We start from the raw sequence: 15,468 nt of genomic DNA, 5'->3' as shown, positions 1-15,468 counted from the left end.
CATCTTGTGTTAAATCAACGCGCTTAAGAAAATGTCATTGCGTGTGGAAATTTTGGAACTGTAAAGTTACTTAAGTTTTTGGTTTTCCATTATTTTTAATGTTTCCTATTGTACTGTAAGTGATCCTCCGGCTGTATGAAAATGTGGATAATAATCAACTAATTGTAGGTATTGATTCTTGTGAATAAGTATAGATAAAGTATATTGTATATATCCACTTTACATGGCTCATCTTGACAACCTTACAGTACAAGAAAGCTCCGTTCTCTCATAAAACTTTTAGAGGAAATCGGTAGTAATTTTACATTTTCAGGTGCATCTGACTCTTCCACGTATGATTCTTCATGTTCATGATGATAATCTTAGTGTCCGACAAGCCTGCCGGGTAAAATACTTTTGAGTACTTTTCATTTGGTTTTCTTATTGAATTGTGTACTGAAAAAGTTGATAACATTTCAACTATTGTTTCTGTAGAATACTCTCCGATGTGTTGTGAACCTGATGGAAGTGGATAATATGTCTGCTATTCTAAACATGCATTACTTCAACTCGGACCATCGGTATGCGTAAATGAAACCCAAGTTCAGACATCTGATTCTTGCTCCCTGTAAGTTTATATTATGTTTAGTTGAGAAATTAAACATGCTATGTAATTCTTTTCCTCTTTTATCAGAAGTGGCTACGAGGATTTCCTAAGGGATGTTACAAGACTCATATGTCAACATTTTGCCTCCAGAGCTGATACCTATATGGCATTGATAATCCAGGTTTGCACCTGCATGATTTCATTTAGTTACACGTTAATTAGACTGGAGACATTATATGGTGGGGGACTTGGATGTTTTTTAGGGATGTGCCTGCTCCTTCTTGTACTCTTGGTCCTTTGATATACGTTTTTGTGTCTCAATCACCTCTAGCTTTCAAAGTGAACACACATAAGAGTAGGTTCTCTGAGGTTGGGTGTTCGAGTTTCAAGTCCGCTGCTAGAGCTCACGAAGATCTTGTGAGGTTTGGTCCACCATATGGTTGTTGGTATTGTTAGGATGTGTATATAAGTCTCTCTCCATTAGCTTAGGCTTGAGGTCTGTTGTGGTTATTGTTTTATGATTGGAATTGTCAGTTCCTGACATTGCTATATACAAATATTTAACTGCCTCTCATCTAATTAATCTCTTTTCCTTTTTATTTGTTTCTTAGAGCTAAGTAGCTAACACTGAATTAGTACTTAAATGGTTGCAAACAACACTAAATCTATAGGCCAAGTTGCCAATTAGATCAATGCACTATTCTGTACTTTTTTACTTTGGGCAACTTACTATACAACTAAGGTACTTAATTTTTTTTTTCCATTTTGGTAATTCAGGTAAAATTGTGTCAATGTGTGAGATAACGTGTATGTTAAAATTTTCAGGTTTCATGTTTAAATTTTAAAGTTTACTCAGCATTTCACAATGTTCACATAAAGAAAAAAAGGCATGCACAAGCCGCATGCTTCTTTTCCACCAGCACCACCACCATCATATAATACTTTTATAAATTGGCCAATTGGGTAACTTTTGATTTCGTTCACTTCTTTTATAAGCGAAATTTGACTTACGTTGCAGGTGCCAGCTAGCCTGTCAGCTAAAAAAATTACCGAGTGCAAATAAAAATTAACCGACTTGTGACCAGATGCAAATAAATAAATAGAGAAAAAAACAAGAAAGAACAAAGAACAAAGCAATCTGAGTCAAGTTTCACCTATAAACAAGTGGCCTAAGTCAATATGTCCTTTGTAAATTTGTATTTGGGGTTGTTGATATTTCAATTCCATATTTCTATAAACTAAATCTTAAACTTGCATTTTGAAAAAACATTGATAGAAATTGAGTGGAGCGTTGGTAATGAAATGGTGGTGGTGGTGGTAGTGAGGGTGGTGAAAGTGGGGATCATGGAATACTTGTGGTAGCATCCGCGGTGGTAGTAATAAAGATGGTGGTGATTGTTGTAAATATGGAGATGGTGGTGGAATTTGGTACCAAAGTGAGAAAAGTTTCGAAGTCTGTTGATTAGTTCATTGAATATAGTATGTGACCTAGATAGAAAAATACAGAATAGTATGTTTTGCTAATCAGCAATTTGGTCCAATGTAAACATCAAATTTACATTGAATTGTTTGAACCTCCCGCAATATTTTCTGGAATAGTTGCTTTAATATCATAAATAGTAGATGATAGATAGTCACGTGATAGAATATGAAAAGTCTGGGTTGGAGTAATTACATATCTTGACACAGGCATTTGATGCTCCTTGGGCGACAATCCAAGCAAATGCGATTTACTTCTCTAGCAGCATTTTGTCTCATTCAGATGACCAGCGCCTCTCAACTCCGTACTTTCCACAGGTATTTATTTACTTTTCACTCGGCATAGTAACTAGCTTAAAGAAACTGAAACAAGACTCTTTCAGGTTTTCGGTATGTTGGTTGGCAAAATGAGCCAGTCACCAGATGCAATTGTTCGCGCAACTTGTTCTTCATCTATCGGCATGTTACTAAGGTCCACAAACTCACTCTCATGGAAGGCATCATGACTTGAGCAAGCTGATTCAGTTCTAAATGGTGGCCATGACACATGAGCTAATTAAGACGTTTAGAACAGCAGAGGATGTAATGTGTGAGTGAAACTGCACAGTGGAAGACTTGAGGGCATAACATTCCAAATCACATGTTCTAAGGTGTTTGACAAGTTGTATAGTTGATCTGTAACAAAATATATATTGTAATTTGTAGTCAGATATGCTCAAGTTTATGTTTTAGTGCTGTAAAATACAGAACTTGTAAAGTGACTGTTAATATTTTATAAAATTACGAGGTTTGGATGGAGTTGTATTTCCAACACTCTCAGTTTGTTATATTCTCTTCAAATCTATTTCAATGCAGACTGCGAAAACAGCGAAGTCCAACAATGCTGTACGATCGATACGATCGATAAGCCTTTGCCGAAGTAAGGCTTTCCTCGTTAGCCTGAATTATTACTACATTCCCCATTCGAGGGCAAGGTGAAGTTATCTGCAAGAATTTAGTAAAAGGTTTTCTAAAATCTCTGCAAATGTATACGTTGAATCGTAGTTCCTATATGCTGATAATATTGATTGCTCAAGCTTTAGCTGGTAAACCTACAAGTCTACAACATTGGAAATATTGTCATGTCAACAATATCAACACTGGACAATTCTTCAAGAGTTTGGCACGTAATTTATAGTTCTTCATTTTTTTTTTTGATAATCAGGAACGGCGTGTGTACAGGTTTATTCGAATTTTGTATCCAGCTTTTGAACTCAACAAGTTCGCGGATCTGTTCCTTCAAATGTTTAACATATATTTACCTTGTCTTGACAAAGTCGCATACTCCACTTTGTGTTGATTCCGTTAATGGCCCCCGGCCGTATATGGTATGATCCCCATGAGTGAACCGGCAGATTATTAACTGCGTGTGGTGGGACTGTAACCATAGTCTCCACACCTAAAATGCAGTGGATTTTAATTCTATTACTGATTCTCCTGGAATCTGGTCTCCCAATCCGGTTTCTCCAACCTATGTTTAGAAGCTGGCGAGCCTTGACAGTACTCTTCCAGTGGACTTGATGAAGAACAGTCATTGCATGAACTACAACCTCCCCATAGAGCAGTGAGATACTTCTTTTTGAAAAGCAGACTACCAAAAAGCTACAATGTAAATTTTATTGTGCTGATACCAAAAGAGAGGAATGCAAACCAGCTTAATCGGTACAGACCAATATGCCTCTCAAATTTTGCTTACAAGATTATTACAAAGATCTTGGCTTCTAGGCTGGCTCCAATAGCTTCAAAAATCATCTCAAAGGCTCAATATGGTTTCATCTCCAATCGAAACTCACATCATGCCATTGGGCTTGCTTCAGAAATGATTAATGAACTCAAAGTCAAGAGACATGGAGGCAATGCAGCTATCAAACTTGACATCTCTCAAGCATTTGATACACTCGATTGGAAATTTCTCTGGTCTGTCATGGAAAGATTTGGCTTCTCTGACACCTGGCTTCATTGGCTTCAAGGAGCTATCACAAACAATTGCATATCCGTCATGATCAATGGAGGGCCAAGAGGCTATTTCACAGCAAACAGGGGACTACGACAAGGAGATCCACTATCACCTCTCCTCTTTGCCTTTGCAGAAGACTGTCTCAGCAGGGGAATAGAGTACCTAGTCTCCCAAAAGAAAGTCAAAAGAATGGTAACACATACAAACTATTGTAGCCCCTCTCACCTCATGTTTGCCGATGATATTTTTATGTTACGTAATCTTTGATAAAAGATGTCTAAAGTCTCTTCTAGATTTGTTAGGTGTATCAATGCTCGGTTGGTCAAGACATCAACAAAGACAAGTGCAAAATCTTTCTAAGCCCCATGACCACATGCGAAGGGAATCTATTGTGTTTTTCGGGCATAAAAGAGGGTGGCCTTCGGAGAAGTATCTTGGTGTGCCAATCATCACAGGAAGGTTAACTAAAGCAAACCTAACCCTTCTGGTCGACAAGATAAGGAAGAAAGCAACTAGCTGGGCTGGCAAGATGCTTTCATTTCAAGGAAGAGTTGTTCTTGCAAGGCATGTTCTCAATAGCATATCCGTCCACAACTTGGCTATTTACAAATGGCCTGCTTCAGTCATTAAGGAGTGTGAGAAAATTATTAGAAATTTCATTTGGTCTGGAAATCCTGCAGAAAAGAAATTCATGACTCTGAACTGGGAGAAAACATGTAAGCCACAGGAAGAGGGTGGACTTGGGCTGAGGAGACTCAAAGACATTAATCTAGCTATCTTTGATGAAGTTGTCTTGGAGCTTAGAAAATGATAATAATGGTGGGCAATGTATATGAAGGGGAAATATGGTGCAAGAAGTGATGAGTGGACAAAATACAAGACTTCTACTATATGGCCAGGCATCAAATGGGCTCTCAAGGAATCAAAAGTGCATACGACCTGGGTCATCGGTACTGGAGAAGCCATAAACACATGGAAGGAAAACTGGACAGGAGCCGGAACTTTCACTCATATATTTCAGATGACAGATGATTTTTGGGGGCATTGCAGTTCAAGACTTAGTGAATGCATACATGAATGGACAATGGAGTTTCCCCTTTGAAATGATTCAGATTCGGATACGGTGTCAATGTTAATGACCTACAAGCCCCAAATTCCACACAAGATGATGCTAGGATCCGGATGCCATCTACCAATGGCAAATTCTCGATCTACCGCACATGAAGCAATCGAAAAGAAGCGAGAAAAAGGTGAGGCATACATTCATTTGGAAGGCCAAGTTGCACCCAAGTACTCAAGCCATTGGCTGGAAAATTTTCCAGGGGATTATGCACACTGATGACATGCTTAAGAAGAGGAATTTTAAAATTGCATCTAGGTGTTGCCTGGGCTTGCAGCATGAAGAGACACAGGAACACATTCTCTTCGGATGCACTTTCGACAAGAACAATGGAACTATCTAAAGGAATCATTCAAGTTGCGGTCAGGCATCTACCGAGGACGATGTTCTCAATTCTTGTAAGTCCGGGGAGCCCACTCACAAAAGACATCCAGTCCGGCCTGACTATTGCTTGCCTTGTACATATTTGGAAGACAAGAAACCGAGTTCTTTATGATGGTGGGAATGTTGAGAAGGGGCAGGTCAGAATACATATCAAAAGGGCTATTCTAAGAGCACATGAGCTCTCTGGTGGCACCATGGACAACACCCCTCTAGAATTGGAAGCACTTCATGCCTTGGGACTGAGGAATAAACTGAGTCGAGCACCAAGGATTCTTGAGTGTTATTGGTTGCTCCATCACTGAATACTTAAAAATCAATGCGGATGGTCGTGCTTTCGAGGCAATCCTGGTCCAGCAGGTTGGGGAACACTATTCAGGAAGTACACAGGCGAAGTTGTTGGAGTTTACATTGGGGGAATAGGCTCAGATACAAACTATGTGGCTGAATCAAGAGCTATTGTTGAAGGTATTACGAAGGCGATTGAGATGGGGTTCACGAAAATATGGGTGGAGTCGGACTCCACAGCAGCAATCAAAGCATTCCAAACCAACTCGATAACCTTTGGAAAGTTAGAGCAGATTGGGAAAGGACTAAAGGGAAGGCAAATATAGTTCTAACAAGCACATGGAGGGAGGCAAATTTCGGAGCAGACTTGTGTGCAAAGAAAGGAGCGACCCTAGCAAAAGGCCAGAAGCAATGGTGGGAGCATAGACCTAATTTTGTTTATAGGTTAGAGAACCAACACTCTACCTATTTCAGATTTATTTCTTAAAAATTTAGGAAATGTATGTTGGAGTGGTCTACCCAAGGCCCTCACAAATGTATACTGTTTTTTCTTTGCTATCTAATACAATTACCCTTTAGCAAAAAAAAAAGACATGAGTCATCCATGCATGGACATCTGGAACAGCTCTCAAGTTTCAAACACCAAGGATTGTTTTCCATGCATCTGTTGCTTATCTCTTGCATAATTTAGTACATTGAGATCCACCATACGGCTACTTCTCAGTCAGAACCTTTTCTTTTTTCAGGCATGCTCTGAAATGACAAAATAACAGCCTGGAGTCATGGTTGCACCGAAGTACTTCCAATACATACGGCAGTAATATTAAAGATGCTGAACCAATATGGTGTGATGGTCAATAGTTGTGATGAATTGGAGGAAAAAAAGAGCAATAATACAATGAAGAATACTGGAAGGCTGAAGGAAAGAGCGTGTTGTGTACTTGTGTGCTAGACCAGTTTCTTTATGAGGTGGCAGCATTAAGGTGAATAAGCAGTTCAAGATGGTTGATAAAAGTGAAAACAAATTTTGGACGTGAAGGCGTGAAGCCAGATAATGGAGGACACGCGTGTTTATACACAATATCAAACTTGTATATGCTCCGAGCAGGAAATGGAATGAAGCGCAGTGTTAAAGGACATGTGATAAAGGGGAGAGGATGAAGGTTTATTCTACTACGAAGTACAAACAGATATGGACAACTTCAGACTTATCATTTAAATTCTCACCCACCATCAGTGCATCACACTGGTCCAAGTTTCCAAGCAAACAATAGCTATCGTTATGCTGACATTGGTGCTCACGTTTTCTATTTCAGCAAAGAGGGGGACCTTAATTTGGCAGTGTTTGGAACTTGGCAGTACAATTTATCCATTACATAACTTGCTCTCTCCAAATTGGATTGTTCAATTTTCTCCCTGAAAACTGTCACAGTCTGAATTTCTAAACAATAACAAAGTGAATATTTGAAATATAAAAAAAATCTCAAACATCACTAGGTTCACTTGTTTAAAAACCCAGACTATGACGGAGGATACTACACATACAAAACCCTAACAGTCATGTCATAAAAGAAACAACATAAATTAAAAATAATCTCAATAATTATCCGCCATTGCTTTATTAAGATATCATTCGTCCAAATAAAACATCAAACCAACTCTCAAAATAAAATTCCTCATTACCATGTTCTCATGCCATAAAAAAGGTAAACTACGTTATTACATCATTCCAATAAAGAATCAGACCTAAAAGAAAACTAACTGACCGCTTCCAGCACTAATCCTAATCACGCCTAGCGGTTCCATCGCTTTTCCACTGTGTTCCCAAGAACACACCCACATTGCCAAAACAAAGCAAACATGAGTCAGCAAAATGGAATTTGCTGGTATGAGTAGACTAACTACATATAAATATTTCAAACTTTACTTATCCAACTACACTTTAAATCTATCATAATCTAATCATTTTCGGCTTGGAAGACAGGTAGTTCCGTCATCTCAACCGGCATAGTTTCTTCCCAAGCAAAACTTTCATTTTATTAACTCATTCTAATAATTCATTTTAATATCTAAATAATTGAATTACACTTACCGATATCCGCCGCTGTATAAGGGTAGGACCGCGTCCCTGCACAAAATATTATTAAGTCATATCCTCCTGCAAAAGAAAGTTAGAACTTGTATATATAACATATGTAGATATTCTATATGTATTCAAAGGTAAACCCAAGCACGCTCGTATAAACAAATCAATTTCTCTTATCAATTAATCAATTACTTTTCTTATACACCCACCCTTTAGTACCTACTCCACGATTTGCACTCCATACATTTGCCAAATCACACATTCTGTGCCCTCTCTCCCACCGAATACCACAATATCATATCCATCTCGGGCTTTCATACACATATTTCACGACCTCTTTGGGCACAAAACTCGAGTCATTCATGGCACATTCAATGAATACCTTAGGTCATTCCCGCCACATTCAAGGAGTACCTATCATATCACTAACGGGTCATTCATGGCACATTCAATGAATGCCCGGGTCATTCGCCACATTCAAGGAATACCCAATTCTACATTCCGATACACTCGAGGAATTCAACTAACCCATGGCGAATACCTTAGTTCCTCTTTAGAGGCGATCAAACCATCTGGTCATTCATGGCACATTCAATGAATACTCTTATATAACGCTAACAGGCCATTTATTGCACATTCAATAAATGCCCACCTAACATATGACTTCATCAGTCATAAACTCAAATTCCAAAACTTGAGGCGTGGAGAGTTCTAAAAGGGTGCGGTAAATTTTATTTACGCATTATTGAACTTTATTGCATAACTTATTTCAGAGAACGAAGGAAAAATCTTGATTCAATTATTTTTGGTTTACGCGTTATTAATTTCATGAATGTATAAGTGTCATAACGTTGTGTATCGTAAAAGACTGAAAAATCACAAAGCAGTAAATACACGTACACAAGTATATTTATAAAGGTCCTAGCATAAGTCAAACATGCTAATAGTCCTAGACTTATCCTAATAGACCGAATCATAATTTTAGGAAAAAGTCAAATTTTTGGGTCAACTGGTCAAAGTCAACTCTGGTCAAAGTCAACAGTCAATATTGGTCAACCTAGCCTAAACTCCAAAAACCTAAAAGCCCAAAGCCAAAAGCCCATAGTCTAAAATTTTAAAAAAAAACCAAACAAAAACATATAGCCCACCACGATTTGGCCCAAGCCCAAATCGTGAGTCACTATTCATCTCCTTGCTCATGAAATCTCCACTAGCGCCTCCACCACCGATGCAGCCACCACCGGCCACCTATAACTAAAACAAACCCAGCGGTTTTCATCCCCACAAAAACCCCTACACACCTATCCTAACAATTCATGATTTCGTTATACTGCAAAAATCGTATCCCACGCCATTAACAAAACCCTTGAGCTCGGGCGGCTCCTCTCCAAAGACCCAATCCACCGCAACACATCCACCACAACCCAACAACACTCTCCCAACAAAAACCAAACAACAAAACATTCAAACAACACATAAAAATCAGAACGGTTTGGGTCTTGGTCGAACGCCATTAATGGCTGTTTCAAGGCTTCCCCCTCACCCATTCCACCCAAACAACAATCATATAAGTTCAATGGTAACACAACAGTTAACATCACCACACAATATATACCAACCCAACAACAGAAAAGTTCAGTAAAACTATACAGGACCGAATTCTAATGAAAAAACAAGAAGAGGGCGTTTTGGGTGGGTTCAAGGTTTTGACAACCTCCGAACCCACAACTCTCCATCCAACCAATTCCTGAATACCTAAATCGTCCAGTTTGTTCATAGCCAGAAATCACTTTAGATTTATTCCAAGTTATATATTAAGTTTACACTACACAGTATATCGTATTGGCTAAATAAAGCATCATGTGAACAGTACCTCGTATCACAAAATCGATGGTAAACAAAAATAAAACGTAAAATATCCACTTCTTTGTTATAAACCGAGCGACTTTTAAAAAAAGAAACCCCCCAAAGTTGTCGTTGGTATAAACCGGACGATCTTTCTTGTTCAACCCTTTTTTTTTTTCTCGGTAAAACTCTCCTTTTTTTTTTTTCTTCTAAAACTCTCGTTTTGTTTTTCCCTCAAAACTCTACATGAGAAACCCCTACGAAAAACAAGGGTTTTAAACCTATCTACTTACTTACGGGCTTTTTACTGGATATCTTATCTCTGTTATTTATTTACATTATTATTATTATTATTAATATTATTATAGGAAAAGCAATTAAAAGACGGGGTGTTATAAAAACCATCTTAGGTAACTTCCATATCCTGAAGTGGAGCAGCAGCATCACTTCATATTGTTTCCTTTGATGCATGGCTCAAGGTCACATGATCCCCATGATAGACATAGCCAGACTACTTGCCCAACGCAAGGTGATTGTCACCATAGCCAACACACTTTGTAATAATGCATAACGATTCAAGGCCATTACGGATCGCGCCATTCAATCTGGCCTCCCAATTCGGCTTCTTCAGCTCCAGTTTCCATGTGTTGAAGCAGGATTACCAGAGGGATGCGAAAGTGCTGATACTCTCTCTTCGAGAGACATGGTTAAGAATTTCCTTGTTGCACTCTCCTTGCTACAACAACCATTTGAACAATCAATACAAGAAATGGAACCTGCGCCAAGTTGTATCATCTCTGATACGTTCCTGCCGAGGACTAATGAGACAGCCTGTAAGTTTAGTATACAAAGACTCATTTTCCATGGCATATCTTGCTTTTCTCTCTTGTGCTCCCACAATATACACCTTCACAAGTCTCATGAGAGTGTAAGTTCTGAGTCAGAGCCTTTTTTTGTGCCAGGCTTGCCTGATCGAGTGGAGATAACTAAAGCATGCCGACCACCTGGGTTCAATGATCCCAAAACCGATATGCGTGATCTTCGGGACCAAGTTAGAGAAGCTGAAAAACCAGTATATGGTGTTGTAGTAAATAGTTTTGAATTTTTGATGCTTTGGAGCCCAAATACCTTGATGAGTACAGAAAGGCCAAATAAAGTTTGGTGTATCGGTCCAGTGTCATTGTGCAATAAAGGAAACTTTGATTAGGCTCAGAGAGGTAACAAGGTCTCAATTGTCAATTGTGGACGACGAATGTTTAAGGTGGCTTGATTCAAAGGAGCCAAAGTCTGTTATTTATGTTTGTTTAGGCAGCCTTAACTTTGTCGTCTTATTCCTTCACAACTAATTAAAACAGATTGGTTTAGGCCTAGAAGCATCAAAACGCCCATTCATTTGGGTTATCAGAAGTGGCCACTATGACTTGCAGTTAGAGAAATGGTTATCTGAGGAAAGATTCGAGGAGAGGACAAAAGATAGAGGTCTGATAACTGATCCGATGCATATCAAGCATATACTACATGTGTTTTTCACGGATTTCACTTATGTCTATTTCTCAAGGACTCAAGGGACCCTACAGTTTAGTACTGCGAATTTTGAAAATTTATGATCGGATAGTCAAGTTACGGATGACATGTGAAATTAGCTTAGACTCCAGATTCATGCATTTGAACTTGGAAAGGTATATTCATGTGATGATACTAGAATAATTATCCGTAGAACTTGAAAACAATTTGAGTTGAGGATCACAAAAGCTCCGTCACCTGTATGATGCATGTACTATCTCTCAAATCTCAATTGATGACTTCACCAAGATATCTTCCAAATGATGAAGACAAAAGACGTACTAATTATTAGTACTTACACCAAACTTTTGTTCTCAAAGGACTCCCCTATATATAAACCTATAGTTCGATCTGGTTATGATTTCTGTGATAGCTATTTTCATTTTGCTTTTGCATATAGAGTTAACTAGCTTCATAACATGTTCCCATGCTTGATTCGTCATGTCTGTGATGTGGTGGTGACAGTCTTACTGTACGTTAATTGCACAAGTCTGGAGCGGTGAAATATTTTCGATAAATAGGCAAAGCCCCAATGCACTATGCGTTGAGGATACTATTCACGTGTGCTAATAGACATGACAAGTGACTACAGTACTTTTGTTTAACATAAAAAGTCAAAGTTACCCCCACTTAATATAGTTTTAGAATTTTTTTGTAATGGTAGATTCGGAAATGGAAAAAATGATTTGTCTTCCTTATATAACACAAGAAGAGACATTTTCAGAATGAAGAAAACAAAATGCAAATAATGTTTCACCTAAACTTGGTTTAATGATTTACAAGAAGAAGCATAATAAGTTGATGGGGTCCAAGTATAAGAAAAGCTTTAACACTCTACACTCAAATGCCATCCCTTTTGATTCATATAATCATATTCAGTCTTGTTTACATTAAAATCTTGATAAATCACCTACGTGAAACTTGGGCTTAAGTCCAAATTCTTTATTACGTGTCTTCATTTCAAGAATCTTGTAAACTTTTTTATGAAATGCCTGAGAGAAACACGGTTACGTTGAATACTATGATTATTGGGTATTTAAGTCTGGGGATGTTGAGAAAGCTCGGTTGCTTTTTGAGAACATTGCGTCGTGGTCTGCCATGATTGCTGGGTATATGGTTAGGGGGAAACCTGACCAAGTTAGGTGTGGATTGGTTTTAGCAAGATGTTCATACGTGGGTAGTCTTGGGTTGTTGGTAGGGAGGTCTCTTCATGGTTTTATGGTGAAGAATGGTTGGAAATGGAATGTCGAGATTGGGACGGTTATGGTTTATATGTATAGTAAGTGTGGATTGTCGCAAAATGCTTTTCTACTTTTTGAGAGGATGAAAGAGAGGAATGTGATCACTTAGAGTGCTATGATATGTGGGTAAGCTCAAAACAGATATGGTGACAAGGCAATATTTATGTTTGGAAAGATGAAAGAAGCTGGTGTAAGGCCGAATGAGTTTACATTCACAGGCTTAAATATTTCTACAACATGGTTGAAGAGTATGGGTTGGAAGTTGGAACCTAGGATTCAACACTATGGATGCGTAGTTGATTTGTTAGGTAAGGCGGGACAGCTGGACGAAGCTTATGGAGTTATCGAGTCAATGAGAATTGAACCAAATGTAATTGTGTGGAGTTCTTCCTTGGCTGTGTGTAAAGTGCATAAGCAATTCGAGTTGGCTGAGAAAGTGATACAACATGTTTTGAAGGTGTTGAAGCCAGAGCATGATGGAGGTGTTTATACTATAATATCAGACTTGTATGCTTTGAGTGGGAAATGGGATGAGGCAAAAATTGTGAGGGATACTATAATCAACATGTGAAGAAAGCTAGCGGATCAAGTTTTATCAGAAGCGGTGCAATATAGAAGAATTCAGTTACTACAGTAATTTCTGGGTTCTGATGTGCCCATGACCTGACCCAGTTTTGGCCAATAAAGAATATATATATCCATGCCTGCATAAATAATAGAATATCCATGCTGCTCTGCTGACATTGGTGCTTACGTTTTCTTTGTGAAAATCTGTAAGCTTTGGAAGCGAGAGTATTAAGTAAGTACTAAGTACACTCTTCTCATCAGATATCTTCAAAGTTCAAGTTATATCATTTTTGTATCTCCGAGAAAAAACCACCTTACTAAATCTCATGGCTTTAGAAGCAGAGCAGAAACTTCACTTCATTCTTTTTCCTCTAATGGCTCAGGGGCACATGATCCCCATGGTAGACATGGCCAGACTATTTGCTGAACGTGGCATTGTCGTCACCATAGTTACCACACCGCGCAATACTTTACGGTTCAAAGCCATCACTGATCGCGCCATACAATCTGGCCTAGCTATCCGACTTCTCCAGCTTAAATTTCCAAGTGTTGAAGTAGGATTACCGGAGGGGTGCGAAAGTATTGATACTCTTCCATCACGAGACACGGCTAAGAATTTCTTTAACGCGGTTTCAATGCTGCAACAACCATTAGAACAGTCAATGGGAGAAATGGAGCCCATTCCTTGTTGTATTATTTCTGATATGGCCTTTCCATGGACAAACGAAACAGCTCTCAGATTCGATATACCAAGACTCATCTTCCATGGCACGTCTTGCTTTTCCCTCTTGTGCTCCCACAATATCCACCTTCACAAGCCTCATCTCAGTATCAATTCCGAGTCTGAGCCTTTTGTTGTTCCAGGCTTGCCTGATCGAGTTGAGTTAACTAAAGCTTGTCTACCAGCAGGGTTGAGTGATCCATCGTCGGACTTGCAAGATATCCGCAACCAAATCAGAGAGGCTGAAGAAACAGCATATGGTGTTGTTGTAAATAGTTTCAACAGTTTGGAGCCCAAATATGTTGAGGCCTATCAAAAGATTAAAGGCAATAAAGCTTGGTGCATAGGTCCAGTGTCTTTATGCAATAAGGAAGACATAGATAAGGCTGAGAGAGGTAACAGGATGTCAATTGATGACCGTGAACTTTCAAAATGGCTTGATTCAAAGGAGCCAAATTCTGTTGTTTATGTTTGCTTAGGCAGCCTTTGTCGTCTTATTCCTGCACAATTGATGCAGATTGGTTTAGGACTCGAAGCATCAAATTGCCCATTCATCTGGGTGATTAGAAGTGGCAAGAATGACTGGGAATTGAAGAAACTCTTGTCCGAAGAAAATTTTGAGGAGAGGATAAAAGATAGAGGTCTATTGATTATGGGTTGGGCACCTCAAGTATTAATTTTATCGCACCAAGCAATTGGTGGATTCTTAACGCATTGTGGTTGGAATTCGACATTGGAAGGGGTGTGTGCAGGCGTTCCAATGATAACTTGGCCTATGTTTGCCGAGCAATTTTTCAATGAAAAACTAATTGTACAAGTTTTGGGAATTGCGGTCAGGGTTGGAGTGAATGTCACTGTTCAATGGGGTGAGGAAGAGAAAGTTGGAGTGTTGGTGGAGAAGGAAGATGTTCAGAAGGCAGTTACCGAAGTAATGGATAAGGGAGAAGTAGGAGAACTGAGGAGGAAGAAAGCAAGAGAGCTTGGGGCGATGGCAAGGAGTACAATGGAAGAGGGAGGATCATCTCACTTGAATATGACACTCTTTATCCAAGACATGTTGCACCACGCTAGCACTAAATTAACCATGCAAGAGATGAAAACTGTTTAGGCCGAAACATTGATCCAATTCCCAGTGTTTTTTTTCATGACCTTTACTTCCTTGCCATTTTTATAAATTTGGGATTTTACTCGTGTCATTTACTCTAGCTTATATCTGATCAAACGGAGTAGTAAAGAATCTCCCAAAAGATAATATCTCAAATTGTTTTGCTTATGATTGTTGGATGTTGAAACATTCTGAATTTCTACTGAGTGCTAGTTTTCATTCTTTCTTTTAATTATACGATTTTATTCTTTTAATTACGACAGGCTCTCAAGATTCAAAGAATAGTTGGTTTCTTGTCCCTGAGGCCTAAGCACTTGGGACCGCAGGTTGAAAAATATTTAATTGTTTAAGTCACCATTTGTCTCCATACTGTGTTGGCTATAAAAACCATACATCTAGGATAAGAGCAACATCAAAATTGCAAATATCCTGTAGACAGAAGTACTGAACTGCCCAATGGATTGTCTGCTTGAGATTACAAGGTACATCA

At 38.8% G+C, this 15,468-nt stretch overlaps 2 protein-coding genes and 2 pseudogenes across 3 annotated transcripts in view; all 4 read left to right on the top strand.

The window, feature by feature from the left end:
• Positions 1–2,863, top strand: part of LOC147487263 (ARM repeat superfamily protein) — a 55,834-nt gene extending 52,971 nt beyond the window's left edge. The window contains exons 47-51 of one of the 2 annotated variants that reach the window (XM_086573010.1): positions 314–385; positions 475–560; positions 677–767; positions 2,276–2,383; positions 2,449–2,863. In XM_086573010.1, coding sequence (XP_086429136.1) covers positions 314–385; positions 475–560; positions 677–767; positions 2,276–2,383; positions 2,449–2,571 — 480 coding nt within the window. In that variant the 3' untranslated portion in view covers positions 2,572–2,863. Of the gene's footprint in view, positions 1–313; positions 386–474; positions 561–673; positions 768–2,275; positions 2,384–2,448 lie in introns of both variants that reach the window. The other variant, XM_086573009.1, reaches the window with a different exon arrangement.
• A 2,393-nt stretch (positions 2,864–5,256) lies between these two features.
• LOC147487262 (UDP-glycosyltransferase 73C12-like) lies at positions 5,257–11,587 on the top strand (annotated as a pseudogene).
• A 602-nt stretch (positions 11,588–12,189) lies between these two features.
• LOC147487261 (pentatricopeptide repeat-containing protein At3g47530-like) lies at positions 12,190–13,200 on the top strand (annotated as a pseudogene).
• LOC147487260 (UDP-glycosyltransferase 73C1-like) lies at positions 13,160–15,184 on the top strand. The gene has a single exon (XM_086572819.1). The coding sequence runs from the start codon at positions 13,479–13,481 to the stop codon at positions 14,979–14,981; it is 1,503 nt and encodes a 500-aa protein (XP_086428945.1). The 5' UTR covers positions 13,160–13,478; the 3' UTR covers positions 14,982–15,184.
• Positions 15,185–15,468: the final 284 nt, after the last annotated feature.

The sequence above is a fragment of the Coptis chinensis genome, chromosome 7, assembly GCF_015680905.1.
Source record: "Coptis chinensis isolate HL-2020 chromosome 7, ASM1568090v1, whole genome shotgun sequence".
NCBI lineage: Eukaryota > Viridiplantae > Streptophyta > Magnoliopsida > Ranunculales > Ranunculaceae > Coptis > Coptis chinensis.
This window is presented reverse-complemented; position numbering and strand designations above follow the sequence as displayed.